The following is a 27892-nucleotide window of genomic DNA, read 5'->3' as shown; positions in this document are numbered from 1 at the left end:
ACCAAGATGTTTTATTTTACGTATGCACACATCAGTTGTGCACAGTGTCAAAATCACCCCTCGGCTGATGTTAAGCAGGACCAATCCCTCTACCAGCGCCTCCTGCCTACCTTCCACCACTCCCCCCTTCTATGCCCCCAGCACTGCTGCTGCCCTTCCCCACTATCACCACCTCTCTTCCATGCCTTCTTCTACTGCTGCCTCTCTACACCCAGCACCGCCACCTTCCTCCAATGCTGCAACTCAACATCCCCAGCACCACCACATTTAGACCCTGCCATCCCCTGTATTTACCCCAGGCTTTCTTTACTTCAGATACCAGTTTTGTCTCCACAGGGAGGCCGTCCCGTGCATTCACTACCCTCCCTGTAAAGAATTATCTCCTAAGTCCCCCTCATCCCGTAACCCCTGGTTCTGCAGCCTCCCCTCTCTATGCTTTCTGTCCCTGCTTCACCTCCACACTCCCTCAGCATTTCTCATCCACAACTTCCAGGACTGCTACATCTCCAAACTCCAAGTCATTTACAGGGCGTACTCTTCCTTGATCTAATTCTCTAGTCATCCATTCAAAAAAATACATCCGATTTGTCTGAGAGGACCTTCCCCTGGTGAATCCATGCTGCCTCGGGTCCATCAATGCACTGGATTGAGAAATTACTACTTAGCTGATCATTTCCTTTTCTTTAGTACAGTCAGATGAATTCAGAACCAGTGGGTTATGCACCTCTACCAGGAGATGGAGACAGAGCACAGCCGACGTCACGGTATATATATACCCTGCACTGACATCAGCCCGCCAGTATTCTCTGCAAAAGCCAGGCGTGGACAGACTAACAGAAACTTGATTAATAACAGATAACCATGGCAGTACTCGGCCAACAGGAAACACTGAGCTCAGAAAGTGTTGCGCCCGGTTGCAGGCGGCTGTGCCCTCTCTGTCTTACCTCTTTTTTCTCTCTCTCCTCTGGGAAAGATGGCTGCCTCCGCTTCACTTTGACGACCTCTCCGGCATCCCCGGACTGGCAAGGGAGATTGCATTCGCCATGTTCTCTGAGGCCTCCTAGGGCACGTTCGCTCGCGTCGCCCTTCCTTATGAAATCGTCATGGCGGGAAGCACGGAGGCGTCCCCACCACATGACATCACTACCTCCGGGTACTTAGCCTCCGATCTCCAACACTGCTACAATTTAGCAAGGATTCCGGTCCAGCTAATTTCGACCGCTTCTGAGACCCTCGCTGATTCCAGGATGCTCTGGGTACCCGCTCCTTGGGGGTCTTGCTTTCTTCTATTTATCTCCAGGTACCCTGCTTAGAAGGACGCCTAGGTACTCGCTCCTCGAGGGCCTTGTCTATCCCTGACTACTTCCGGGCTACCTGCTCTTTAAGGACCTCGGCACCGGCGTTCGGCCTGCCTCGCTACCTTCATTACTCGGAAGCATTACCAGCCTTGTCAGTACCTCATTCTTCAGTCTCTCTACCTTGTCTCACCACCGACCAGATTCTCGGCGTACTCCATCCTGCGTACCACTACCGGATCTATCACTGCTGTCTACAACCTCTGGGACTGGATTCTCTGCCTACCCCGCTCTGCGGACCACAACCGGACCCTTCGCTTCCCAGCATCAGGCGAGATTTACGCTGCACTTATATCACCAGTGCCAAGACTGAACATCTCCATCAGAGACTACTCTGTGGCTGAGGAGAGCTGTCCGCTTCTCGGATATCGCTCATTGCTGTACAATAAAGTTTCCTTCGTCCTTGTGTTGCTTACTGTAGAGTCAGCCTATTGCTGTGGTTCCCCATGGGGCCCCTCCCTGTGGGAGGAGTCATCGCCACAGCAACCAGGGGTCCACAACCATGCCACAAACACAACAGATTGCTAACTCCATGGACCCAGCTCAGCTCTCAGCCCTACAGGCCATCCCTGGCCCAGCCCAACGGATCACCGAGCAACAGAAGTCTCTAGAAACCCTGGCCATCACCTTCAACCAGTTGAATGCCCAACTGAATACCCCGACGGTTCCAGATAAAGACTCTTCACCTCCAGTGGTTACTGTCAAGACTACGATACCCTTATCTGCTCCTACACGCTTTTCTGGGGATGCATGGATGGGTGTGGTTTCATTAACCAATGTAGTATGCATTTTGTCTTGCAAACTAACTACTTCCCCACAGCTATAGCCAAGACCACTTACATCCTATCGTTACTTGATGGAAGAGCCCTGGCCTGGGCTTCACTACTCTGGGAACCGGTGACCCTATTTTGAATGACTTGACCGGCTTCCTAGCCCTCTTCAAGTCAGTATTTGATGACCCAGCTCGTCTGACCATTGCAGGGTCCATCCTGCTGCACCTCCAGCAAGGGAACAAGCCTTTACCGGACTATGTGATTGAACTTAAAACTTTAGCATCCGAACTCCATGGGGACTTGGGATGTTTGCGTGCTATTTTCTTGGAGGGTCTCAACCCTCGATTGAAGGATGAATTGGTGGCTCGTGATTTGCCTGACACCCTAGAGTCTCTCATAGAATTGGCCAGAAGAATTGACCGCCGCATTCGAGATCGGACTCAGGAGGCTAAGAGTCCTAAGAAGCACGTCTCGGGAGGTAACCGTCCTAAGCCCTTGCACATAGCACCTATCCCCGAGTCCTCACCCAATGAAGAGGATGAGCCTATGCAACTAGGCCACAGCCATTTAACCTCGAAGGAAAGATGTTATCGCAAAAGCATGGGTTTATGTATGTACTGCGGGCACTCAGGCCATGCTGTCCAGACTTGTCCAATCTGTCCGGGAAACATGCAGACCTAGAATCCGTGGGAGGTCTATTCCTAGGTCTAAACTACACCCACTCCTCCATTATCACTTCCTATCTCTCATTTGCGGAAGCCTTGAAATTCAGACACTTGCCCTCGTGGACTCAGGGGCTGGAAGGAATTTTATTTTAAAACGTTGGTGGAACATCTGCGAATTCCTACTACGCCCATGACCACGCCATTGCTGCTATCTTCTATACACGGAGAACCACTTCCAGGAGAGGTCTCGCTTACCACACAGCCCATATGCCTGCGCACTGGGGCTCTACACTCAGAGACCATCTCTTTCCTTGTACTTGAGAAGGCCATCCTCCCCAGTGGTGCTCGGACTACCCTGGCTTCAGTACCACATGCCTCAGTTTAACTGGGCAACACTGGAACTGTCACAATGGGGACCTGGCTGTCATGACAGATGTCTTTTAAAGGTTTCTCCTGTGCCCTGTATGCCCACTATACCATCATTGCCTGGCCTACCACCTCAATATGCATCATTCCAGGATGTGTTCTCGAAACAAGCGGCAGACGTGTTACCACCTCACAGAGTTTTTGATTGTGCAATCAATCTGAAGCCCAACTCAGAGTCTCCCAAGGGAAGGGTATACCCCTCTCAGCAGCAGAGACTAAGTCTATGTCAGCCTGTATACAAGAAAACCTACAAAAGGGGTTCATTAGACCCTCTAAATCCCTGGCTGGCTCGGGATTTTTCTTCATTGGAAAAAAAGATAGCTCCCTTCGCAGTTGTATTGATTACAGAGGTCTCAACGAAATTACCATCAAGGATCGTTATCCTCTACCGCCGATATCGGAATTGTTCGACAGACTTCAGGGGGCCAAGATCTTCTCCAAATTAGATCTCAAGGGGGCCTACAACCTGGTTCGCATGCGTCACGGGAACGAGTGGAAAACCGCCTTTAACACCCGTGATGGACACTTCGAATATCTTGTCATGCTCTTCGGCTTGTGCAATGCACCAGCGGTGTTTCAAAATATTTATTTATTTATTTATTTAACAGGTTTTTTTATACCGACCTTCATAGTAAATAACCATATCGGATCGGTTTGCATTTAACAGGGGGTATAACTGAAGGAAACAATTCGGTTAACAATAGATAACAATAGATATGAATAAGTCAAAGTTACAATCAACTGGAATCGAGAACTTGGAAGCTTATAATAAGCTGGAAGGAAGATAAAGGTAAGTAATAATAATAAATGAATACGATAGTGAAAACGGGTTAAAGCTTGAAGGTGCTTTAACCTGGAGGAGCCAGATATGATGAATGATATCATGCATGACCTCCTGTATCAATGCATAGTGGTGTACCTTGATGACATCCTGATATTCTCTCAAGATCTACAGATGCACCAAGAGGATGTAAAAACGGTACTGAGGAAGTTACGAGAGAACCATCTGTATGCGAAACTTGAGAAGTGTGCATTCCACCAGGAATCCGTACCTTTCCTGAGTTATATCGTTTCCAAGGAGGGTTTTCAGATGGATCCCCAAAAGATGAAAAGCATTCAAGATTGGCCTCAACCCACGGGCTTGAAGGTGCTATGCTGCTTCCTGGGCTTCACAAACCAGTACCATTCATTTATTAAAAATTATCCCACCTTGATGGTTCCACTCACGGCCATGACCAAGAAAGGCGCTAACCCTTCAAAATGGTCTTCCGAGGCTGTGGCAGCATTTCAGACCCTCAAATATGCCTTCCAAAAGAAACCCTGTCTTTGCCATCCAGACCCGCTTCACCCATTCATCGTTGAGGCTGACACCTCCGATGTCAGCGTGGGAGCAGTCTTAAGTCAGTACAGCGACTCCAATGTTCTCCATCCTTGCTCATTCTTCTAGAGATATTTTTCTCCTGCTGAAAAAAATGATGGAATTGGAGACAAAGAACTACTCACTATTAAACTGGCTTTCAAAGAGTGACGCCCTGGCTGGAACGCACTCAACATCAAACTCTAGTATACATTGATCACAAGAACTTGGAGTATCTTTGACATACCCAGCGGCTTAACCATCGACAGGCCAGATGGTCACTGTTCTTCAACAGATTTGATTTCTTACTTACGTTAATCAAATCTTACTTATTTGATTAACTTACTTACTTATCATCCATACCAATAATCTCCCTTCAATCTATCCAAACATGTACACCAAGTTCTGTGACGCCAAGACACTTAGCCAAGTTTCAGTATTAATTTTCATTTCTGTTTAGTATTCATTGTTTTCTTATTTTATTTTATTTTTCCCAAGTTTCTTGATCCAAGTTTCATCTACCTGTTCGATGTAATCGCATTCTTTCATGCGTGTTTTTTAACGTTATAATGTAAACCGAAATGATATGTAACATTGCTACATGAATTTCGGCATATAAAAAATGTTAAATAAATAAATAAATAAATAAATTAAGTCTGTCCAGGAAACAAAAACGTCTGAGCAGATGCCCTTTCACGTTCATTTTCTCCGGAAGACGTGCCCAACAACCTCGTCACATCATCAACCTCGAGAAGGTGGCCCTAGCGGCTACACATGGAGTTCCTCTTGGGAAGACTGCAGTGGCTCAGAATCTGGGAAAGAAACTATTAAAATGGGCGCACAACTCCCGCTTGGCCGGCCATCCTGGGCAGAGCTGTACACTCGCCATGCTCCATCGTTACTATTGGTGGCCTATGATGAAGGAGGACGTAGAATGGAGAAAATACTTACCTGATAATTTCGTTTTCCTTAGTGTAGACAGATGGACTCAGGACCAATGGGTATAGTGTACTCCTGATAGCAGTTGGAGACGGATCAGATTTCAATCTGACGTCAGCCCCTAGTACATATACCCCTGCAGGAAGTGCAGCTCTTCAGTATTTTCCGTCTCCATAGCAGTTAGGGACTATCTGCACGCTCTCAGAGCGTTAGAGCGTAAAAATTGGCCCACAGGCAAGTTGGTTTTGAAAACGACAGGATGAAAACTATCAAACCATAGCAAAATGTTGCGGTCATTAGGTTTCCGAAAAATGCTTGTGTTAATGGCTTGACCGTTCTTGGAGATCAAAATGTCTAAATATGAAATTTGTTGGTGGAGATAATTCATTGTAAATTTCAAACATGTAAATTCACGTGTCATTCCACCTTAGGGATCTATGCCACTTTCTGTGCATGCCCACTTACGTATGTGGGTATGACTAAACGCCAAATCAAAACCCAGCTAACTGAGCATAAGTGTTGCTTGAATACGACAGACTTGAGGAACCCTTGGTTGCCCACTTCAAGGAATATAATCATGATTTCACGGATATTAAGTGGACAGTCTTGGAGATAGTAAAACCACAGTGGAGGGGCGGCGACAGAGTTCTACAGTTGCGGCAACGTGAACAAAAGTGGATCTTTTTACTGCACTCAGCAAACCCAGGTGGCCTCAATAAGGAGATCGAGTGGCATCACTTCTTGTGATTTCCCGATAAAATCACAAAATCATTGCTTCAGGTGAGATCAGGAATTCTATCTACAAAACAGAGGTTTCTCTAGCCTCACAGTTGCTGACATGCCGAAATTGTCTGTGAAGACAGGTCCGGTAAGTGCCGGCGTTATTCCCACTGAGTGTGATGTGTTCATTTATAAATATTTTGGTGACTGAGTTTATGTAAAAGTTTGCCAATGAAGTTCTTTACAATTTTTAAGTGTCTCATCTTTTAGAAATAACTATCGGGACCTCCATGAATTTGTAAAGTGGAGTTTGGACCCGTAGCAGCACTACGGTGAAGTGCGCCGAGCCATGCAAGTCAGCTAGAAACATCCCTGAAGCAGCGAACAGCGAAACGCGTGCGTCGGACCCCTGACTCCGGCTGAGCTGAGCACAAATAGGGAAGTAATCCCTTCAATTTTATTTAAAAGAAAAAAATACATCTGAGTTTCACAATGCATATAACTAAAGCCTTAGAATGCATATAACTCTGTGCTTATCTAATGGACCAATGGACCTATGATTAAACATGATCCACAAAAGTGCAAAACACAAGTACTAACTTGCAGCACCGTGGATGTTATGAAGTACTAACTTGCAGCACCGTGGATGTTATAAAGGGCCCTAAGCTACAAATGTGACATGTAAATGTGAATAATAGAGTTTAAACTTTAATACCTATTTAGTCAAAGTCTTGTTACAACATCTTTTTCCAGGTAATAGAAATCTCCCATTATTATTGCACTGCCAAATTGGTTAGCTTCCCTGATTTCTCTTAGCATTTCATCATCTGTCTGACTATTTTGTCCAGGTGGATGGTAGTATACTCCTATCACTATACTCTTACCCAGCACACATGGGATTTCTACCCATAAAGATTCTACTGAGCATTTAGTCTCTTGTATGATCTGCTGTGGGCTTTCTTTCCACACAGCTCAGTTATTCTGACATCTGTGATGGGGACATTAGTGGAATCATTGCTACAGTTAAAGACTGAGAAATGGCAGCTGAGTACAGGGTCTGGGGAAGCTTGGGCTCACCGAGTGTAGGTCAGGCCCTTCCAAGCTCATCGGCTTCTCTGATTGAATAATTAGGGAATTAGATCAGGGAAGTGCACGGGATGTTCTGCACTTTTATTTCATTCAGGCCTTTGCTGCTCTTCCCCAGAGGAAATTCAATAAAAAAGCAGGAAGGTTTTAGGGGGAGAAGAGAAACCATACGAGCCCATGTTTGTAGCCCTGCTTAGAGAACGGGAGGAGGCGCTGTCTCTGATATAAATGGGAGGGAGCCTGGAATACACACAGGGAGGTCTCAGGGTCCCATCTGCTCCCATCCTAAAGCAGAGGGAGCGCTGGGCAGCTCCTGATTATGTTCTGAAATTTCTGGAGTGAAGGAAAGCCAGGAAATAAAAATCACAAATGACCCTCAGTAAATCAGGCCCTGTGTCTGATAAAGATTCAGATAACGCAATCCTTACCCAGGGAGAGCAGGGTCTCATAATTCTCCTTCATCACCTCCCTGTAAAGCTCCTTCTGCCCTTCATCTAAATACTCCCACTCCTCCTGGGAGAAAGAGACAGCGATGTCCTCAAACGTCACCCGCACCTGAAACACAAACCAGAAACACTCAGGGACACGAGGAGGGGCTCAGCGTGCATCAGATCTCAGCTGGATTTATTCTCATATTTATCTGAAGAAACTAAGAGAGGCCATGCTGGGTCAGACCAATCTTCCAATGAGCTCAGCCTCCTGCCTCTGGCAGTGTCGGATCCATGTCACTTGGAAGACCTGGTGCTGTGCTTTGTGTAGTTCTGGGACAATTATTATTTTACAAGTAATACAAGGGATAAGATTCAGGTCCAAATCTATTGGCTGGAGATGGACTTTTGTTACAACTCATGCTAAGTACAGAACTGACAAACATGGAAAAGGAAGCTGGGAAACTGCTGAAGAGCTGAGAACAGTGAAAGAGGAATTGTAAGATGTGTAAGATGTGCAGACCTCCAAGGACTCACAAAGACCTTTCCTTATTCACTGAACCAACAGCAACCGGAGACTCAGACCATTGTGAAGACGCAACAATGGCAGAGCATCTCCAACCAACAAGGCCAAGAGGAAAAGTTCAGAGAAATAACCCAGCGCACATCTACCTGGCTATACATCACTTGTAACCAGGGAGAAAAGACTGTGAGACTATGGAGGAACCACCATCATCACAAAGCAAGCATGGGTGCAGACTGACCCCTGACCTCCCCGTCCATCTGATCCACGAGAAGCAGCCTGGCCAACTGCCAGCAAGGCCTGACGCACTGCTTGCAAGAATAATAAGGAGCAAACCTTGCTTTCTGGTTACCTATCCCATCTCTAACGATCCCTACTGAATGTAAAATATCTATATTCCTGCCTAATCACGTGCCAGCAGCTGATTAGGGCTGTAATTTGTATATTTCTAATCCTTATAATAAAATATTAGCTTATGTAGGTGACTTTCTGGTCTTTCATTTGCAAGTCTGATTGCAGATTCCGGCGTTCTTACCACCCAGAGCTAATTCCCCTACAAATCTGGCAACACCAGAAGATCCTAATGGGGAGATCCCTTCCCTGTTGCTCACCCCCAGAAGCCAATCCTCAAACCCATCCAACCTTCTTCAAATCCACCTGTGCCACTGGTATTAATCACATCTTCAGGGAACAAATTCCAGAGTTAAATTCTGCATTGACTGAAAAAGATTTCTTTCCATTTGTTTTAATGTAAAGAAATCTTTTTAAGGCAAGTCTCCTGCTGCTTGTACTATTTGAAAGGGTAAATAATGATCCCCTCATGATTTTATACAATTTCTCATTTCCCCTCTCAGTCATCTCCTCTCCGTGCAGGAGACCCCTAACCCGTTTATCCTTCCTTCATGAGGAAGCTCTTCCATCACTGTAATCATTATTGTTGCCTTTCTCTGTACCTTTTCTAGTCCCACTACATCAGTGGTCAGCAACCTAAGGCACAGATGCCATTAGTGGCATGCAAAGCTATTTTTGGGAGCCTGGCAGCACAACGTGGCATTGAATAGCAGATGAAGAGAGACATAGACTGCTGGCAGTACCAGTGCAAGCAGGCAGCCCCCCAGCTGCATAGGCTTCCTACAGTTTGGCGATACCCTCCCATCCTCATTGCTGGCAGCAGGAGTCATATTTAATAGAAGGTCATATGACTTTTGATCTATCCTGCATCTGAAGAAGCAAGGAACCTTTGCATTGCGAGCAGATCCAGAAACGTAAGGACCCAGCAATCCACTACTAGCTGAAATGCCTTGTTTGACAATTCCCATTCTCCTGGATCCAAATTTCTGCTGAGAAAATCGGCTCTCACATTGTCTTTTTCTGCTATCTGTGAAGCTGAGATCATCTCAAGTTGGGCTATTTCCTGCGACACTTGCTGGCTCTTGGTTCCTCCCTACCGACTGATGTAAGCCACTGTTGTTGCATTGTCTGACATTATCTGGATCGCTCAACTCTGCAATCGGTCAACGAATTGCAAGCCTGCCAACCAGACCACACGGGCTTCCAGCCAACTGATATTCCAGAGAGACTCTTCTGTACTCCAGCGCTCTTGCGCTGTCAGCCCTTGACAGTGAGCTCTCCAACCCTGGAGGCTCACGTCTGTCGTACTAGCCAGTCCTGGGATCTTAGGGAAACCCCCTTTCTTAAATGATCCACTTGTAACCACTACTCCAGGTGAAATATTTGTATGCTACTGCCAGAAGTAAAAGTGGTAAGATGGGAGAATTAGAGTGTCTAGCAGTGAATGATGACAGACTTAATTAGCATCTCAGAGACACGGTGGAAGGAGGATAACCAATGGAACAGTGCTATATCGGGGTACAAATTATATCGCAATGACAGAGGAGCATCCGGGTGGCGGTGTGGCTCTTTATGTCTGGGATGGCATAGAGTCCAACAGGATAAATATCCTGCATGAGACTAAATGTACAATCAAATCTTTATGGGTAGAAATCCCTTGTGTGTTGGGGAAAGAGTATAGTGATAGGGGTATACTACCGTCCACCTGGCCAAGATGGTGAGACGGATAGTGAAATACTAAGAGAAATTAGGGAAGCTAACCAAACTGGTAGTGCAGTAATAGGAGATTTCAATTACCCCAATATTGACTGGGTAAATCTAACACTGGGACATGCTAGAGAGGTAAAGTTCCTGGATGGAATAAATGACAGATTTTGTGTAAACATTTTTATTGGAGGTGTACATAACAATACTTCAAAACAAAAATATTAACAACCATCCACACTCCTTGTTATCTCTTAAACATACTTCAACCTCCCTTCCCTCTCCTCCCCACACACAGTACACATCTATTATAAAGCAGTTACCACTGGATACACTACAGCAGAATCCGCAAAGTGTAAGGAAGTCCTCAGAGTCTAATGTAGAGCGTCATTGCAGATAGGGATCCCAAGTATGGTGATACAATTTTAATGTCCGGTGTTTAATTGCCGTCATCAAATATGGTCCATCCTCAATAAGACCGCTTTTAAAGAGGGGCTTTGTGGTTGTTTCCAGGCTTTAGCTATCTCCATTCGAGCAGCCAGACAGAATTGTGTCGTAAAGGGATGTATGGCAGAGGTCTAATGACCAAGTTCGCTATGTAGTAATTCAAAATGTATAGTCAGTTTAACTGGGGTGTGTAGAATAAGAGAACACAGTCGTTCTATCCCTTGCCATAAAGGTGTGATACAGCCCCCTGACCACCACATATGGTGGCAACCCCTCCAACAAGTCCCATGAGTATACTATTTGTATAATTGCTTATACCCATTTTCAATTAGCGAGGCTGAAATTGATAATTTACTTATAGTGACAAAAATTAAAGACCAGTCATCAGTGGAATGTTCATCAGGTAAGTCACTATTCCAGGCCTTTGAGATGTGCTGGAGAATCAGCAAGTCTGACATTTAATAATTTCTAAACCTTGGATATAAGACCTTTAAGAGGGGACACAGAGAAACAATACCCTTCAAACATGGTTTTCCCCTGACACGGATTCTCTTTCAATCATTTATTTGCACAGTAGTGACAAATCTGTTGGTACGCCAGAAACTCAAGAGGCTGGTAGATCATGCAAATGACACACAGAAGTGAAAGAGCGGAAAACCTCGTCCTCCCAAATATGCTCAAGCTGGATAATTCCCCTTTGTTTCCATTTTGAAAAGGAATGTGGTGAGAGAGAGGGGGGAAAGGCCGCGTATTAAACAGTTGAGTAGAAAAGTAGTAGGTTCTCTTTCCCACCAATTTTAGCTTCCATCGTTCCCAAACATTTAAGGTATGCCTAGTAGTGGGTAACATAAGCGGGCAAGGTAGCCAGGTTTTCCTAGGTTGCCATGGCAGAGCAGATAATGGCATCTGTCCCAGCTGGGATTGTTCAATTATCGCCCAGTGTTTGGGATCCTTCTCCTCATGCCATACAATCATTGGTCTTAGCTGCGCTGCTACGTAATACCATGACAAGTTCGGAACACCTAGGCCCCCATCGAGTTTGGCTTGATAAAGGGTATATCTACTAACCCAGGGGGGTCTCTTCTTCCAGAAGAAGCTAAATACACTTTTCTGCCAAAGTTTCATAATACGGGGAGAGATTGGAATAAGTATAATAGACATGGCTAAAAATTCATTTTGATCGTCGCTACCCTACCTAACCATGAAATGGGAAGATTACCCCAACACTCTAAATCTGTGAAAGCTCGCTTAAGAAGGGGATCATAATTTAGGAGGAAGAGATCCTTTGGATGCGATGGTAGGTACCGGTATATACCCAAATATTTCAATTTACTGGAAGCCCATCAAAATGGATGATGTTGTTTCAAGGCCTGGACTGTCTGCGGACTACATGTAAGATTGAGCAGTTCCGATTTCTCCCAGTTCACCTTAAACCCAGAGGCAGCACTAAAGTTCTGAATATCCCTCTCGATGGCCTGTAGGGAGACGTGCAGATTAGTAATAGAGAACATATCATCATCAGCAAATAAGGCTAATTTAAATTCTTGGGTAGAGAACGCAAAGCCAGACACATCTTGTTATTTCTAATAACAATAGCCAATGGTTCTACAAAAATAGCAAATAATAAGGGAGATAGAGGGCAGCCCTGCCTCGTACCCCTACCCTCTACAAAGTGGTCAGAATATCCCCCATTTATTTTACTGTCGGATCCTTGTACAATCCTGCTAACCATGTGCAAAAGAAGGGCCAAATCCCATTTTCTTTAATACCCCAAAAAGATAAGGCCAGTGGACCATATCATAGGCCTTCTCGGTATCTATGGAAAGGAGTACAGCTTCTGTGTGATTCCTATTCGCCCATTACATAATATCTATCAATTTACAAATATTATCTCCTGCTAATCTTCCAGGCATAAAGCCTGCTTGGTCCTGGTGTATAAGGGCCGTAATAAATTTATTTATACGAGAAGCTAGAATTTGTGAGAATTTTGATATCTAAATTTAATAGAGATATTGGTCTATACGACCTATACACCGTTGGATCTCTTCCTGGTTTTAATAATATTGTAATCCCTGCCAAATTAGAATTAGGGGCTAGGTCGCCCCCCTTCCGTAGATGGTTAAACATAGTCTGTACTTGTGCTACAATATATGGAACCAATACTTTGGCCGTTAGGCCATCAAGACCAGGGGACTTTCCCAGCTTTAGATCTTTTATAGCATGCATGGGTCATCCAGGGTGACCCCTAGGTCTCTAACATGTTGTGAGAAAGGGTGAGGGGGAAGAGGGGAAGTGAGAGGGTGGCGGGCAGGAGAGATGTAGAGTAATTCAGTTTTGAGGAGTTAAGGGCAAGGTTAAGGTTGGTGAGAAGGCTATTGATTGAGGAGAGGCATTTATCCCAGACTTTAAGGGCATTTGTTACAGAATCAGTGACCGGTAGAAGTATCTGGACATCGTCTGCATATACATAGTGTGTAAGTCCAAGATCTGCAAGAAGTTGGCATAGAGGTAGTAAGTAAATATTAAAAAGAGTGGGGGAGAGGGAAGAGCCTTGGGAAACACCATGGGATAACTTGACTGAGTTGGATTCATGATTGCCAATTTTGACTTTGTAGAAGCGGTTGTCTAAGAAAGAGGACAACCAATTCAGGGCTGAGCCCGCTATACCGATATCTGAAAGGCGATTGATAAGGAGTTTATGGTTGACGGTATCAAAGGTTGCAGAGATGTCTAGCAAGGCCAGGATGTAGGTTTGGCCTTTGTCTAACCCTTTGAGGATTGTATCGGTAAGAGAGATTAACAAGGTTTCCATATTGAAGAATTTTCGAAAGCTGAATTGAGAAGGGAATAGCAAATTGTGACTATCAAGGTGTTCTATGAGTTGAACGTTAACTACCCTTTCCATGAGTTTTGCTATGAATGAAAGGTTGGATATCGGTCGGTAGTTGGCAGGGACTGCAGGGTCCAAATTAGGCTTCTTTAGGATGGGTTTGAGGGTGGCTTGTTTCATTTCGTCGGGGACCTTACCTAGGGTGAGGGATCGGTTAATAATTTCAGAGATAGGTTTGGCTATGGCGTCAGGGATAGCAAGGAGTGATTTTGTAGGGATGGAATCTTCTGGGTGGGAGGAGGGTTTCATTTTCTTTAGGAGTCTGGTTATCTCTGAGGCCGAGGTGAGTTCGAATGAGATGAGAGTGTTACAGGATGGGTTTTGGGTGGTAAGGGGGAGGGGGGAGGTAGGGGGAAATTTCGAGATAATGTTGGTGATTTTGGTATGGAAATAGTTAGCTAATTCCATACACTTGTTTTTGGCGTCTGTGTCTGAGATAGGGGGAGGTGTTGAATTTGTGAGGGATGAAACATAAGTAAAGAGGGCTTTGGCATCGTATTGGTAGTTGTGGATTTTCAGAGCGTAGTAATCTCTTTTTGTTTTCAAAATGGAGGTTCTGTAGGTGTGGAAGGTGTGTTTGTAGGAAGCCTGAAGGGCCGGGGAGGGGTTCTTATGCCATTTCTTTTCCTTGGCCGGTAATTGGAGTTTAAGAGCTTTAAGTTCGGGAGTAAACCAAGGTTTCTTAGGGTTAGATGGTGATATTTCTTTGGTGTTGATGGGACAATTTTCATCTGCAATTTGTTTAGTGATGTTCTTCCAGGAGCAATTAATTGGAACATTCCTTCCTAGATATCTCATCCTGCACTATCAGACTTTGCTGTTGTACTGCTGCCCAAGGGGTCCACCCTTTTCGTTTGGAGGAAGGGGCGATGCGCCAGAGGAATGCGTGGAAGAATGTCGTCTGTCGGTCTCACATCCCTGCTGTCAAGATGGCAGAGGTCCCTGCAGGCGCAAAGGTTCTTGATTCGCTATCTGCAGATGCACTTCTTCAAATCTCTCAAAGTGTCACAGTAGCCTTAGACCTTCGTCTCACCAAAATACAGGCATCTATGGACGACATCAAATTGGCGCTGGAACGTCAGACGAAATGGTTGGATGAAGCGGAACATGTTCTGTCGGACCACGGAGACCGGCTGGGCGAGACGGAGCGCAGTGTGGAAGCGCTACAAGCTACCCAACGAGACTTGCTGGCCAAAATCGAAGATTTCAAAGACAGAAGTCGGAGGAACAATATCCGTATTATCGGGGTTCCAGAGTCAGTCAAAGACAGAGAGTTGGCCAAATTTGTGGAATCTTGGTTGCCGAGACAACTGGGTCTGGCGTTTTCTGTGACGCCGCTGGTCTGTGAGTGGGTTCACCGAATTGGAATCTTGCGGGAAGGAGCGAACAGGCCCAGACCGGTGCTAGCGAAAATATTGAACTGGGCACATAAAACGCAGATCATACGAGCGTCTAAGCTGGCGTCCATGGACTTTCAAGGCCATAAGATACTTCTATTCAATGATTTCTCAGCGGCGACGGTGGCGGAACGAAAAACCATGTCCCCGGCGTGTACTGAGTTGCATAAGCGAGGCATCAAATTTGGGTTGCTTTATCAAGCTAAGCTGCGAGTTTTCCATGATAACAAGGTTCTTTTCTTCACCTCCAGAGATGCTGCGGACAGACTTATAGCTACCTTGCCAGCAACAGTGGAAGAATAAATGCGGATTGTTGTCAGGAAGCTTTCTTTGTTGCGGAATAGAGGAAGGAAAGCTGAGGATCCTGGTTCTTGTTAAGTAACTCTTAGTCTCACCTTGGGGATCGACGGGACATGTCACACGTTTTTGTAGCTGAGGCATGTTCTCATCTGACTATGCTATGGTGCCCGAGGCCCTGGAGAACAACTGACAAGTTGAGGTCCCCTTGATTGGGGGCCACGTGGCTCCATCATGCCTCTAAAATGCTGTTAATGTTGTACAAGTTATGTTGTCGTTTCGGGGGGGGGGGGTGTGTAGGGGGCCTAGAGGGGGGGCTTTTTTTTTCACTACTGCTTCCAGGAATGGGGGTGGGAGGAATGGCTCTGAGCCTCTTGAGGCAGGTGTCATTGTTGTGGGTTACATGTGTCTGCGAGTTGGTATGGCTGTGGTTTGTGTGGTGCGAATGGTGTGTTTGGGTTGAGAAGTTCAGTCTGCTGGGTCTGGGGTGGGAATCCTGGGAGACATCCCTTTCATCTGGGTGATAAGGCAGTTTTTTTGTGGCCAGTGACCTATATTTTTGGAGGTTATTTCCTCACGATCCTGGGGGCTTAGGCTGGGGAGCCCCGGGATCTTTTTGTTGCCATGGCAGCTCTATCGCATCCTGTTGGGACTATTTTTTAAGTACTTTTGGCTATGGCTACAGTAAAATGCACATCTCTTAATGTAGATGGCATACACCCCCCTATCAAACGGAAAAAAACTCCTTATGGCTTTTAAACGTCTGGGGTCGCAGGTTGTGTTGCTTCAAGAGCCTCACTTGTCAGCGAGTGAACATGTCAAATTACAAAGAGAGTGGGTGGGGAAGTGTTTTTTCTCCTCGTACTCGTCCAGAAAAAGAGGGGTCGCTACACTCGTTCATAAACAACTGCCTTTTCAATCTGAATGGGTGTGGCATGACCCCGAGGGTCGTTATGTCATAGTCCAGGGATTGTGTAATCAGCAAAGAGTGGCTTTGTGTAATTTACATGCGCCTAATGTCTATCAACATGAGTTTCTCACTCGTCTAGTGGGGATCCTGGGTGAACTTTCTGATTGTGCACTTTTGGTGGGAGGGGATTTCAATATGGTAGCTATTAATAAAGTTTACTTAGGGAATAGCCACTGCTATTAATTGCATCAGTAGCATGGGATCTTCTTAGTGTTTGGGTAATTGCCAGGTTCTTGTGGCCTGGTTTTTGGCCTCTGTTGGAGACGGGATGCTGGGCTTGATTGACCCTTGCTCTGACCCAGCATGGCAATTTCTTATGTTCTTAACAAATTGGAAGACTGCAAACCTCCTAAATCTGTAGAACCCAATGACATCCCTAAAGGCCCTAATTTTCTATGCCATGGACATTTGGAGGGCGTTGCATCCTGGAGAGCAGAATTATACTTTTTTTTCACATCCTCACGGGTCCTATTCCCGTTTGGGTTATTTTCTGATTTCGGAATTCCTGTTCCCCAGGGTGACAACTGCTACCATAGGCACCTTTGCCTTTTCAGATCATGCGCCAATCTGTTACCGTAACATTGGGACGTACTCCTAAGCCCCCTTTTTCCTGGCACATATCCCCCAGGCTGTTCTTGGATAAGGAGTTTTCTCGCTACCTTGTAACCCATTGGGAAGAATATATGCTTCTAAATAATACTTCTGATATCACACCACGGGTTCTATGGGAAGCAGGCAACGCAGTAATGCGGGGACACATTACAGCCTATGCTGCTACCCAGAATAGGAAGCGTAATGCTGCGATTCTTAAACTAACTGAAGAACTGAAACAGGCACAGCTCCGGCATATTAGTGCTATGTCAGAATCTAGCAAGTTTTGTGTCCTAGGCACAGTATCCCATGTATAGTTACTGTTACCATCCATTGTCAGACATGTCAGGAAGCAGAAACTGAGAGCAGGGGAGCTGCTGCTGTGCAAGGCAGGAGAAGCAGGAAGAAGATCCTGAGGGGCTGCACAGAATGGATTGAGCGGGTGGGGGGATGGGAACAGTCCCAGGCTGCATCCCCTGCCCCCCTCCTACCTGCTGAGCAGAAAGCCCTGCAGCCATTCTCCTGCCCCTTCTCCAGAGCAGGATTTCCAGCCCTGGCTCCCTCCCTGCACGGTCCCTGGGGTGGGGGGATGGGAACAGTCCCAGGCTGCATCCCCTGCCCCCCTCCTGCCAGTCTCCTACCTGCTGAGCAGAAAGCCCTGCAGCCATTCTCCTGCCCCTTCCCCAGAGCAGGATTTCCAGTCCTGGCTCCCTCCCTGCACGGTCCCTGGGGTGGGGGATGGGATCAGTCCCAGGCTGCATCCCCTGCCCCCCTCCTGCCAGTCTCCTACCTGCTGAGCAGAAAGCCCTGCAGCCATTCTCCTGCCCCTTCTCCAGAGCAGGATTTCCAGCCCTGGCTCCTTCCCTGCATGGACCCTGGGGTGGGGGATGGGAGCAGTCCCAGGCTGCATCCCCTGCCCCCCTCCTGCCAGTCTCCTACCTGTTGAGCAGAAAGCCCTGCAGCCATTCTCCTGCCCCTTCTCCAGAGCAGGATTTCCAGCCCTGGCTCCCTCCCTGCACGTTCCCTGGGGTGGGGGATGGGATCAGTCCCAGGCTGCATCCCTTGCCCCCCTCCTGCCAGTCTCCTACCTGCTGAGCAGAAAGCCCTGCAGCCATTCTCCTGCCCCTTCTCCAGAGCAGGATTTCCAGCCCCGGCTCCCTCCCTGCACCGTCCCTGGGGTGGGGGATGGGATCAGTCCCAGGCTGCATCCCCTGCCCCCCTCCTGCCAGTCTCCTACCTGCTGAGCAGAAAGCCCTGCAGCCATTCTCCTGCCCCTTCTCCAGAGCAGGATTTCCAGCCCCGGCTCCCTCCCTGCACCGTCCCTGGGGTGGGGGATGGGATCAGTCCCAGGCTGCATCTCCTGCCCCCCTCCTGCCAGTCTCCAACTGCTGAGCAGAAAGCCCTGCAGCCATTCTCCTGCCCCTTCTCCAGAGCAGGATTTCCAGCCCTGGCTCCCTCCCTGCACGTTCCCTGGGGTGGGGGATGGGATCAGTCCCAGGCTGCATCCCTTGCCCCCCTCCTGCCAGTCTCCTACCTGCTGAGCAGAAAGCCCTGCAGCCATTCTCCTGCCCCTTCTCCAGAGCAGGATTTCCAGCCCCGGCTCCCTCCCTGCACCGTCCCTGGGGTGGGGGATGGGATCAGTCCCAGGCTGCATCTCCTGCCCCCCTCCTGCCAGTCTCCAACTGCTGAGCAGAAAGCCCTGCAGCCATTCTCCTGCCCCTTCTCCAGAGCAGGATTTCCAGCCCCGGCTCCCTCCCTGCACCGTCCCTGGGGTGGGGACACTTTGGACTGCGCTGGGTGAAGCCGCTCAGGTTCTCTCCAGTTTCGAGTCTCAGCACTGCCTGGCACAGCTAATCCCACCCGCTTCCGATAGGAAGTGACATCACCAATGAGGGAAGAGGACGTGAGAGCTGCAGTTTGGTCGACAAAGAACTAGGAGGCTGGGAATTGTGGGAAGTGTAGTCCCGAGGACTGAGAGATTTGGGCTTTGCTCTCTCAAGGCCTCCGTTTCTAACGGTGGAAGAGGGAGCGGATTCTCCTCCTCCTGCTCCTCCCCCACCGTCCTCAGGAGGATCCTAACCAATCACTGCTAGAGGGGCGGGACCTTTTCTTCCGCTCTAACAATCAGGGCCAAAGGGGCGGGCTCTTTTCTTATCTTCACCCTCGGATGGATTCTGACCAATGAGAGCTAGAGGGGCGGATCCTTACCTCTGCTCACCCTGACGAAGATTGTGACCAATCAGCGGCAGAGGGCAGGGTCTGGGTGCTGAGTGCCCGCCCCCTGCTCGGTGAGAGCGCAGATTCAGACTCCGATAACTTTATTGGCAGAACAATCAAACATCTGTTGCCATAGAAACGCAGAGAAGGATTGAAATAAAAAGGAGAAGCCCAGGAAAGAATTAGAAAATCCGCCCGCGGGGAGCGAGGGGCCGCGCCGATGCCGGGAGCTCCCTCCCTCCGTCCCCGGGAAAGAATTAGAAAATCTGCCCGCAGGGAGCCCCCTCCCTCCGTCCCCGGGAAAGAATTAGAAAATCTGCCCCCGGGGAGCGAGGGGCCGCGCCGATGCCGGGAGCTCCCTCCCTCCGTCCCCGGGAAAGAATTAGAAAATCTGCCCGCGGGGAGCGAGGGGCCGCGCCGATGCCGGGAGCTCCCTCCCTCCGTCCCCGGGAAAGAATTAGAAAATCCGCCCGCGGGGAGCGAGGGGCCGCGCCGATGCCGGGAGCTCCTGTGGGAAATGGAATTTGAGTGTTATTATTACAGTAATAATGATAAATATAGAGGGCTTTGTGTGGCCTACTCTGTGCTGCTATGGCCCTGTAGACAGGATGGTGCTATGGATGGGGTGGGAGGAATTGACTGCTAGAATTGTGCTCAATGCTTTGCTAAACATGGATGGAGCTGGGGTGAATATCAAAAATTGTGACTTTTATGTACAAGCTATAAGAGAAATCATGTAGCTTGAAGCAGTTACTGCAAAAAGAGGAAGTTAGAAGCTGTGAAACTATGGGGCAGTTACTATAAAAAGAGGAAGTTAGAAGCTGTGAAACTATGGGGCAGTTACTATAAAAAGAGGAAGTTAGAAGCTGTGAAACTATGGGGCAGTTACTATAAAAAGAGGAAGTTAGAAGCTGTGAAAAACTATGGTGCAGTTACTATAAAAGGAGGAAGTTAGAAGCCATGAAAAACTATGGCGCAGTTACTATAAAAGGAGGAAGTTAGAAGCCGTGAAAAACTATGGCGCAGTTACTATAAAAGGAGGACGTTAGAAGCTGTGAAAAACTATGGCGCAGTTACTATAAAAAGAGGAAGTTAGAAGCTGTGAAAAACTATGGCGCAGTTACTATAAAAGGAGGAAGTTAGAAGCCGTGAAAAACTATGGGGCAGTTACTATAAAAAGAGGAAGTTAGAAGCTGTGAAAAACTATGGTGCAGTTACTATAAAAAGAGGAAGTTAGAAGCCGTGAGAAACTATGGGGCAGTTACTATAAAAAGAGGAAGTTAGAAGCTGTGAAAAACTACGGCGCAGTTACTATAAAAAGAGGAAGTTAGAAGCTGTGAAAAACTATGGGGCAGTTACTATAAAAGGAGGAAGTTAGAAGCCGTGAAAAACTATGGCGCAGTTACTATAAAAGGAGGAAGTTAGAAGCCATGAAAAACTACGGCGCAGTTACTATAAAAAGAGGAAGTTATAAGCAGTGAAAAACTATGGTGCAGTTACTATAAAAAGAGGAAGTTAGAAGCTGTGAAAAACTACGGCGCAGTTACTATAAAAAGAGGAAGTTAGAAGCTGTGAAAAACTATGGGGCAGTTACTATAAAAGGAGGAAGTTAGAAGCCGTGAAAAACTATGGCGCAGTTACTATAAAAGGAGGAAGTTAGAAGCCATGAAAAACTACGGCGCAGTTACTATAAAAAGAGGAAGTTATAAGCAGTGAAAAACTATGGGGCAGTTACTATAAAAAGAGGAAGTTAGAAGCTGTGAAAAATTATGGCGCAGTTACTATAAAAAGAGGAAGTTAGAAGCTGTGAAAAACTATGGGGCAGTTACTATAAAAAGAAGAAGTTAGAAGCTGTGAAAAACTATGGGGCAGTTACTATAAAAGGAGGAAGTTAGAAGCTGTGAAAAACTACGGGGCAGTTACTATAAAAAGAGCAAGTTAGAAGCTGTGAAAAACTATGGGGCAGTTACTATAAAAAGAGGAAGTTAGAGGCCGTGAAAAACTATGGCGCAGTTACTATAAAAGGAGGAAGTTAGAAGCCGTGAAAAACTATGGCGCAGTTACTATAAAAGGAGGAAGTTAGAAGCTGTGAAAAACTACTGCGCAGTTACTATAAAAGGAGGAAGTCAGAAGCTGTGAAAAACTATGGCGCAGTTACTATAAAAAGAGGAAGTTAGAAGCCGTGAAAAACTATGGCGCAGTTACTATAAAAGGAGGAAGTTAGAAGCTGTGAAAAACTATGGCGCAGTTACTATAAAAGGAGGACGTTAGAAGCTGTGAAAAACTACGGCGCAGTTACTATAAAAGGAGGACGTTAGAAGCCGTGAAAAACTACGGCGCAGTTACTATAAAAGGAGGAAGTTAGAAGCCGTGAAAAACTACTGCGCAGTTACTATAAAAGGAGGAAGTCAGAAGCCGTGAAAAACTATGGCGCAGTTACTATAAAAAGAGGAAGTTAGAAGCCGTGAAAAACTATGGCGCAGTTACTATAAAAGGAGGAAGTTAGAAGCCGTGAAAAACTATGGCGCAGTTACTATAAAAGGAGGAAGTTAGAAGCCGTGAAAAACTATGGCGCAGTTACTATAAAAGGAGGACGTTAGAAGTTGTGAAAAGCTATGGCGCAGTTACTGTAAAAAGAGGAAGTTAGAAGCCGTGAAAAACTATGGGGCAGTTACTATAAAAAGAGGAAGTTAGAAGCCGTGAAAAACTATGGCACAGTTACTATAAAAAGAGGAAGTTAGAAGCTGTGAAAAACTACTGCGCAGTTACTATAAAAGGAGGAAGCTAGAAGCCGTGAAAAACTATGGCGCAGTTACTATAAAAGGAGGAAGTTAGAAGCCGTGAAAAACTATGGCGCGGTTACTATAAAAGGAGGAAGTTAGAAGCTGTGAAAAACTATGGCGCAGTTACTATAAAAGGAGGAAGTTAGAAGCTGTGAAAAACTATGGCGCAGTTACTATAAAAGGAGGAAGTTAGAAGCTGTGAAAAACTATGGCGCAGTTACTATAAAAGGAGGAAGTTAGAAGCCGTGAAAAACTATGGCGCAGTTACTATAAAAGGAGGAAGTTAGAAGCTGTGAAAAACTAGAAAAAGGCTCCCTTGGGAGAAGGGAGCACTAGAGGAACAGGGCCAACAGGGATGGGATCCGGAGGCCAGGAAGAAAGAAGCTTCAGTCCAGGAGGTCGCTACTCCCGGCAAGGAAACTTCAATAAAGTCCAGGGGCTCGCTACCTCTGGCATAAGGGGGTTGAGAGGGATGGGATCCCCTCAGCCCAAGAAGGATAGGATCCTAAGGTTTAAGGTTTATTTATAGAATAAAATACAAATCGGGCAGGGGGTTTTCATTGTGGGCAGGTAGGGCACTTTAAGAAGGGAGAGTCCCCAAACGCTGAGAGAAGGAAGAGTCTTCTCGGCGAGAGCCCTTGGTAAATTAGGAGGTAGAACCAGAAAAAGGAAGAAATAATCTTCTTGGTAGATACAGGAGCTGCTAGATTTTCAGTGGTAAACCTACCAGTAAGGGGTCAGGATAACGCCCAAGAAACTAAGCTTCAAGGGTAAAGGGAGAACAATTTTCAGTCCCAGTGCCGGTGGAAACAAATATAGAAGGCCAAGGAAAAAGAGTGGAAGGAACAGTTCTCTATACACCAGAAGCAGGATGCAGCCTGCTAGGCAGAGATTTGTTAACACAGTTAGGAGGGCATAATCCAAGTGGAGGGAGAGCAGCTGGTCATCCACGTGAATCCACTGACACCTCAAGATGAGGCCGAGATAGAACCAGAGGTCTGGGTGCGAGAGGGTTAAATATAGCACCCTTGCAGATCAAGCTGAAAGAAAGGGAGGAGGTTGTGTGCAGGCAGTCCCTGCAACAGCTCTGTTATAGTAGAAAAGAAATAGAAAAACTTACGTTTGGGAGAGCAGGGATAGCGAGCACCGCACATTCAGTCAGGTCCATTCTGACGCAGCGAGCTCATGGGTGGCTCACAGACTATGAAGCTACCTTAAAGGAAAGGGATGATCTGCTGCTAACTACAGATGCATGCATACACCCGGAAGGAAGGGAAACAGATGTAACCCATGATTGTCTGGACATAATTGAGTACCAGACTAAAAGTAAGGACGGGCCTGTCTGATAAGCCCTCACACACAGGAAGGAGGCTGTTTGTGGACGGCTCATCTAGACGTGTTCAGGGAAAGAGACATAACGGCTATGCCGTGATCAACGGGGGAAACCCTAGAAAGAGTAGAATCAGGGAGACTGCCTAATACTTGGTCAGCTCAATCCTGTGAGTTGTATGCTTTGGACCGAGCATTGCAACTGATGGACAAAGGGGAGGGAACAATATATACAAACTCGCAATATGCTTTCGGTGTGGCACACACCTTTGGAAAAATCAGGAAAGAAAGTGGGCTTATTAACAGCCGAGGTAAAGAACTGGTACATGAAGAGCTGGTCATTCAAGTGCTGGAGCGTTTGATGCCTCCGCAGGAGGTGGCAATTGTTCATGTACCGGGGCACCAAAAATCTACTACCCCAGAGGCAAGGGGTAATAGGCTAGCGGATGAGGCTGCTAAGAAAGCAGCAGAGCAAAAAAGGTGCATAAGTCTGTATACATTGATACCTGCCCTGATTCCGGTTAAAACCATGCCAATATTATGGATGGGGTGGGAGGAATTGACTGCTAGAATTGTGCACAAAGCTTTGCTAAACATGGATGGAGCTGGGGTGAATATCAAAAATTGTGACTTTTATGTACAAGCTATAAGAGAAATCATGTAGCTTGAAGCAGTTACTGCAAAAAGAGGAAGTTAGAAGCTGTGAAAAACTATTTATTTATTTATTTATTTAGAGTTTTTATATACCGACATTCTTGAAAAAAATATCAAATCATATCGGTTTCCATTGAAACAGAACAATCGCGGTTATGGCGTTACATTAAAACAAATCGTCGAACAACAAGTATAGATAACAGGTATAATTAGAATGGCAAATATAAATAACAAATATAAATGACAATATAAAACAAATATAAGTAACAAGTATAATAGAACAGCAAACGGAGCTAATAGGTCGCAAGTCGACAACGAAGATAAATAGAATCGCAAAATAGTGGTGATAGGCGTTGATGGGCGTTGTATGATATAGGGCGTCAAGAGGATATCACTATGAACCTGAGAATTAGATAGGGCGTGAGCGGGGGCCCTAAAGGATAGCGGGTGGCGGTGAGGAGAGAGGGAAAGGAGGAGCGGGCTGTAGAACAAGGGAGGGAAGGGGAGGAAGAGGGAAGGAATGGGTGGCATTAAGTCAAGCTAAGGGGAACATGCTGAAGAAGGTAGGGGACAATCATGGGTCTCCCTAATGTTCTGTTATGACCTTTGACCAGTGTCCGAATGTTCTTGAGACTCCGGAAAAGCTTGTCTGAAGAGTCATGTTTTAAGATGTTTCTTGAATGTTTGGTGACATGGTTCTTGTCGAAGCTCTGGAGGCAGCGAATTCCAAATGGTGGGCCCTGCTGTTGAAATTGCGCGTTTTCTTAAAGTGGTTTTGAACGGTGGTGCGTATAGTAATCCTTTATAGGCATTTCTGATTGGTCTGTCGGATGTGTGTGGGCGGAGTGGAGAGCTTAGTTTGAGCTGTGCATGTCCTTGTGAATCATCGTCAGGACTTTGAAGGTGATCCTGGATTTTATGGGAAGCCAATGAAAGCCGTGTAGGATGGGTGTGATGTGAGCTCTTTTATTTGAGTTGGTGAGTATCCTAGCCGCAGCATTTTGGACCATCTGTAGGGGTTTGGTAGTTATCGCAGGGAGGCCTAGGAGAAGAGAATTGCAGTAGTCTAACTTTGTAAGGATGATAGACTGAACTACTAATCGGAAGTCGCTGAAATGCAGGAGAGGTTTCAGATTTTTGAGAACTTGAAGTTTAAAGAAACATTCTTTCGTTGTGTTGAGGACAAACGATTTTAAGTTGAATAAGTTGTCAAGCCGAACCCCTAGGTCTCTGACAGAGGAGGAGTGGTTGATGAATGTTTTTGCAAATTGGGATGCGCTTTGTGAATTTAGGAGATTGTGGTTTTCATCTGGGGAGATGAGGATTTCAGTCTTATTTGAGTTCAGGATAAGGTTCAGGCTGGTGAGCAGGCTATTGATGGATTGTAGACAGGAGTTCCAGTGTGTCCAGGTTTTTTGCAGGGATTCGGTGATAGGAAGGAGAATTTGAACGTCATCAGTGAATATGTAGTAATTTAGTTTAAGGTTGGAGAGTAGGTGGCAAAGAGGCAGCAGATAAATGTTAAAGAGCGTGGGGGAGAGGGATGATCCTTGCGGGACTCCTAGGTTTGATTTGATTGGGATTGATTCTTTATTATTAATTTTGACTTTGTAGAATCTATTCTCTAGGAACGATTTAAACCAACCAAGGGCCTCACCTTGAATGCCGATATCTGATAGGCGCTCTAGAAGTATAGAATGATTGACCGTATCGAAGGCGGCAGATAGGTCGAGAAGGGCGAGGAGGTGGGGTTGTTTTCTTTCCAGGTTGAGAAGGATGGAGTCAGATAGTGATGATAGTAAAGCTTCAGTGTTTTGAGATTTTCTGAATCCGAACTGGAAGGGGGAGAGTATGCTGTTCTCCTCGAGGAGTCGGACAGTTGTTTGTTGACAATTCTTTCCATCTCTCTGGAGATCAAAGGAATATTGGCAATTGGACGGAAGTTGGCAGGGTCCGACGTCGGAAGGTTAGGTGCAGTTACTATAAAAAGAGGACGTTAGAAGCTGTGAAAAACTATGGCGCAGTTACTATAAAAAGAGGAAGTTAGAAGCTGTGAAAAACTATGGCGCAGTTACTATAAAAAGAGGAAGTTAGAAGCTGTGAAAAACTATGGCGCAGTTACTATAAAAGGAGGAAGTTAGAAGCTGTGAAAAACTATGGCGCAGTTACTATAAAAAGAGGAAATTAGAATAAATAAATTGCCATATTGGGTCAGACCTAGGGTCCACCAAGCCCAGCATCCTGTTTCCAACAGTGGCCAATCAAGGCTACAAATACTTGGCAAGTACCCAAATACGAAGTAGATCCCATGCTACTGATGCCAGTAATAGCAGTGGCTATTCTCTAAGTCAACTTGCTTAATAGAACTTATCCAAACCTTTTTTAAACCCAGCTACATTAATTGCACTAACCACATGCTTGCACAGCAAATTCCAGAGCTAAATTGTGCCTTGAATGAAAAAAACTTTCTCCGATTAGTTTTAAATGTGTGTGAGACACTTGGAGCGGCCTGGGACTGGGGTAGGCTGGAGAACAGACAAGACTGGACTCTGACTGCTTTTCACCGGTTTAATTTTCAGATGAATATAAACAGAACAGAAGAAAATGGCTGCTTACCTCAGCAGACTGATAAGCAAAAGAAAAACTTCCAAAACAGACACAGCATTTAATTACAGCTTCCTTCTTCTTCTTGGGCCCTTCTCTTCTCTCTCAGGGCCTCACCTCTTATCCCCTACCTTAGGAAAACTGCCCCACCCGAAGATCCCCTTCCTGTCTGTCTTAAGGTGGACCGGGCCAGATAGCTGGAGCCAGTCCCTTAAGGCAGTCGGAGGCTGTCATGTCCGCTATCACAATGTGATACTTGCTAACTTAATGGAGTGTCCCCCTAGTCCTATTATCCAAAAGAGTAAATAACCGATTCACATTTACCCGTTCTAGACCTCTCATAATTTTAAAGACCTCTATCATATCCTCCCTCAGCCGTCTCTTCTCCAAGCTGAAAAGTCCTAATCTCTTTAGTCTTTCCTCATAGGGGAGCTGTTCCATACCCTTTATCATTTTAGTCGCCCTTCTCTGTACCTTCTCCATCGCAATTATATCTTTTTTGAGATTTGGCGACCAGAATTGTACACAGTTTTCAAGGTGGGGTCTCACCATGGAGCGATACAGAGGCATTATGACATTTTCCGTTTTATTAACCATTCCCTTCCTAATAATTCCTAACATTCTGTTTGTTTTGACTGCTGCAGCACACTGAACCGACGATTTCAATGTGTTATCCATTATGACGTCTTGGACTCTGTGTGCATGCAGTGTGAAAATATTAAACTGGTCTTTCCCTCATGTGGATTTTCTTGGGTTTGTTTTTTTTAATTTATATTTTATTGAGATTTGTTTAACAAGCACAACCAAATAAGATTGATACATACAACTTCAACTTCATATGTCATGTATTAAACCAAACTGGCATAACTCTTTACATCAGTGTGTTCTCTATTATATATTACAAACATGCAATTGGTTTCACTGGTTTGCTTTCGTATCATTAAAAATAGCCACATCTTCACTCGAAATTGCTAGATTTTATAATTTAATTTGTAGGACCCAAACGCAAGGAGTTTGTCTGTCAATCAAACCCACAGTTGGTCACAGGTCACTTTACTTTAAACTCCAATTTTTTGGTATTTATTTCATTTTATTTATTTATTTATTTATTTATTTATTTATTTATTAGGTTTTATATACCGACATTCGTGGGTACATCATGCCGGTTTACAATATAACGGAAGGAGGAAAATACAAAAAACCAGGGCGGGGGGAGAGGGAGCAGATAGGAAGAGAGAAGGGGCAAGAGAAGAGGGGGAAAAAGAGGAAGAGGAGAATAGGAACAGTACCTGATGGAAAAACAATCAAAGAACATAATAAGTAGCATTGCAAATTATACACTCAATAAGGGACTGTGGATAACCTTATACACTCTGAATAACCTTA

At 45.8% G+C, this 27892-nt stretch overlaps 1 protein-coding gene across 5 annotated transcripts in view; it reads right to left on the bottom strand.

Moving 5' to 3' along the window:
• Window positions 1-23186, bottom strand: part of LOC115083505 (gastrula zinc finger protein XlCGF26.1-like) — a 30090-nt gene extending 6904 nt beyond the window's left edge. For 2 of the 5 annotated variants that reach the window (XM_029587365.1, XM_029587368.1), the window contains exon 1: window positions 23040-23186. In XM_029587365.1, the coding sequence (XP_029443225.1) occupies window positions 23040-23073 (34 nt within the window). In that variant the 5' untranslated portion in view covers window positions 23074-23186. Of the gene's footprint in view, window positions 1-7749; window positions 7804-23039 lie in introns of those variants that run through there. The other 3 variants (XM_029587364.1, XM_029587369.1, XM_029587367.1) reach the window with 2 other exon arrangements.
• Window positions 23187-27892: the final 4706 nt, after the last annotated feature.

The sequence above is a fragment of the Rhinatrema bivittatum genome, chromosome 2 (assembly GCF_901001135.1).
Source record: "Rhinatrema bivittatum chromosome 2, aRhiBiv1.1, whole genome shotgun sequence".
NCBI classification, from domain to species: domain Eukaryota; kingdom Metazoa; phylum Chordata; class Amphibia; order Gymnophiona; family Rhinatrematidae; genus Rhinatrema; species Rhinatrema bivittatum.
Note: the sequence above shows the minus strand (reverse complement) of the source record. Positions and strands in the feature narration are given on the sequence as shown.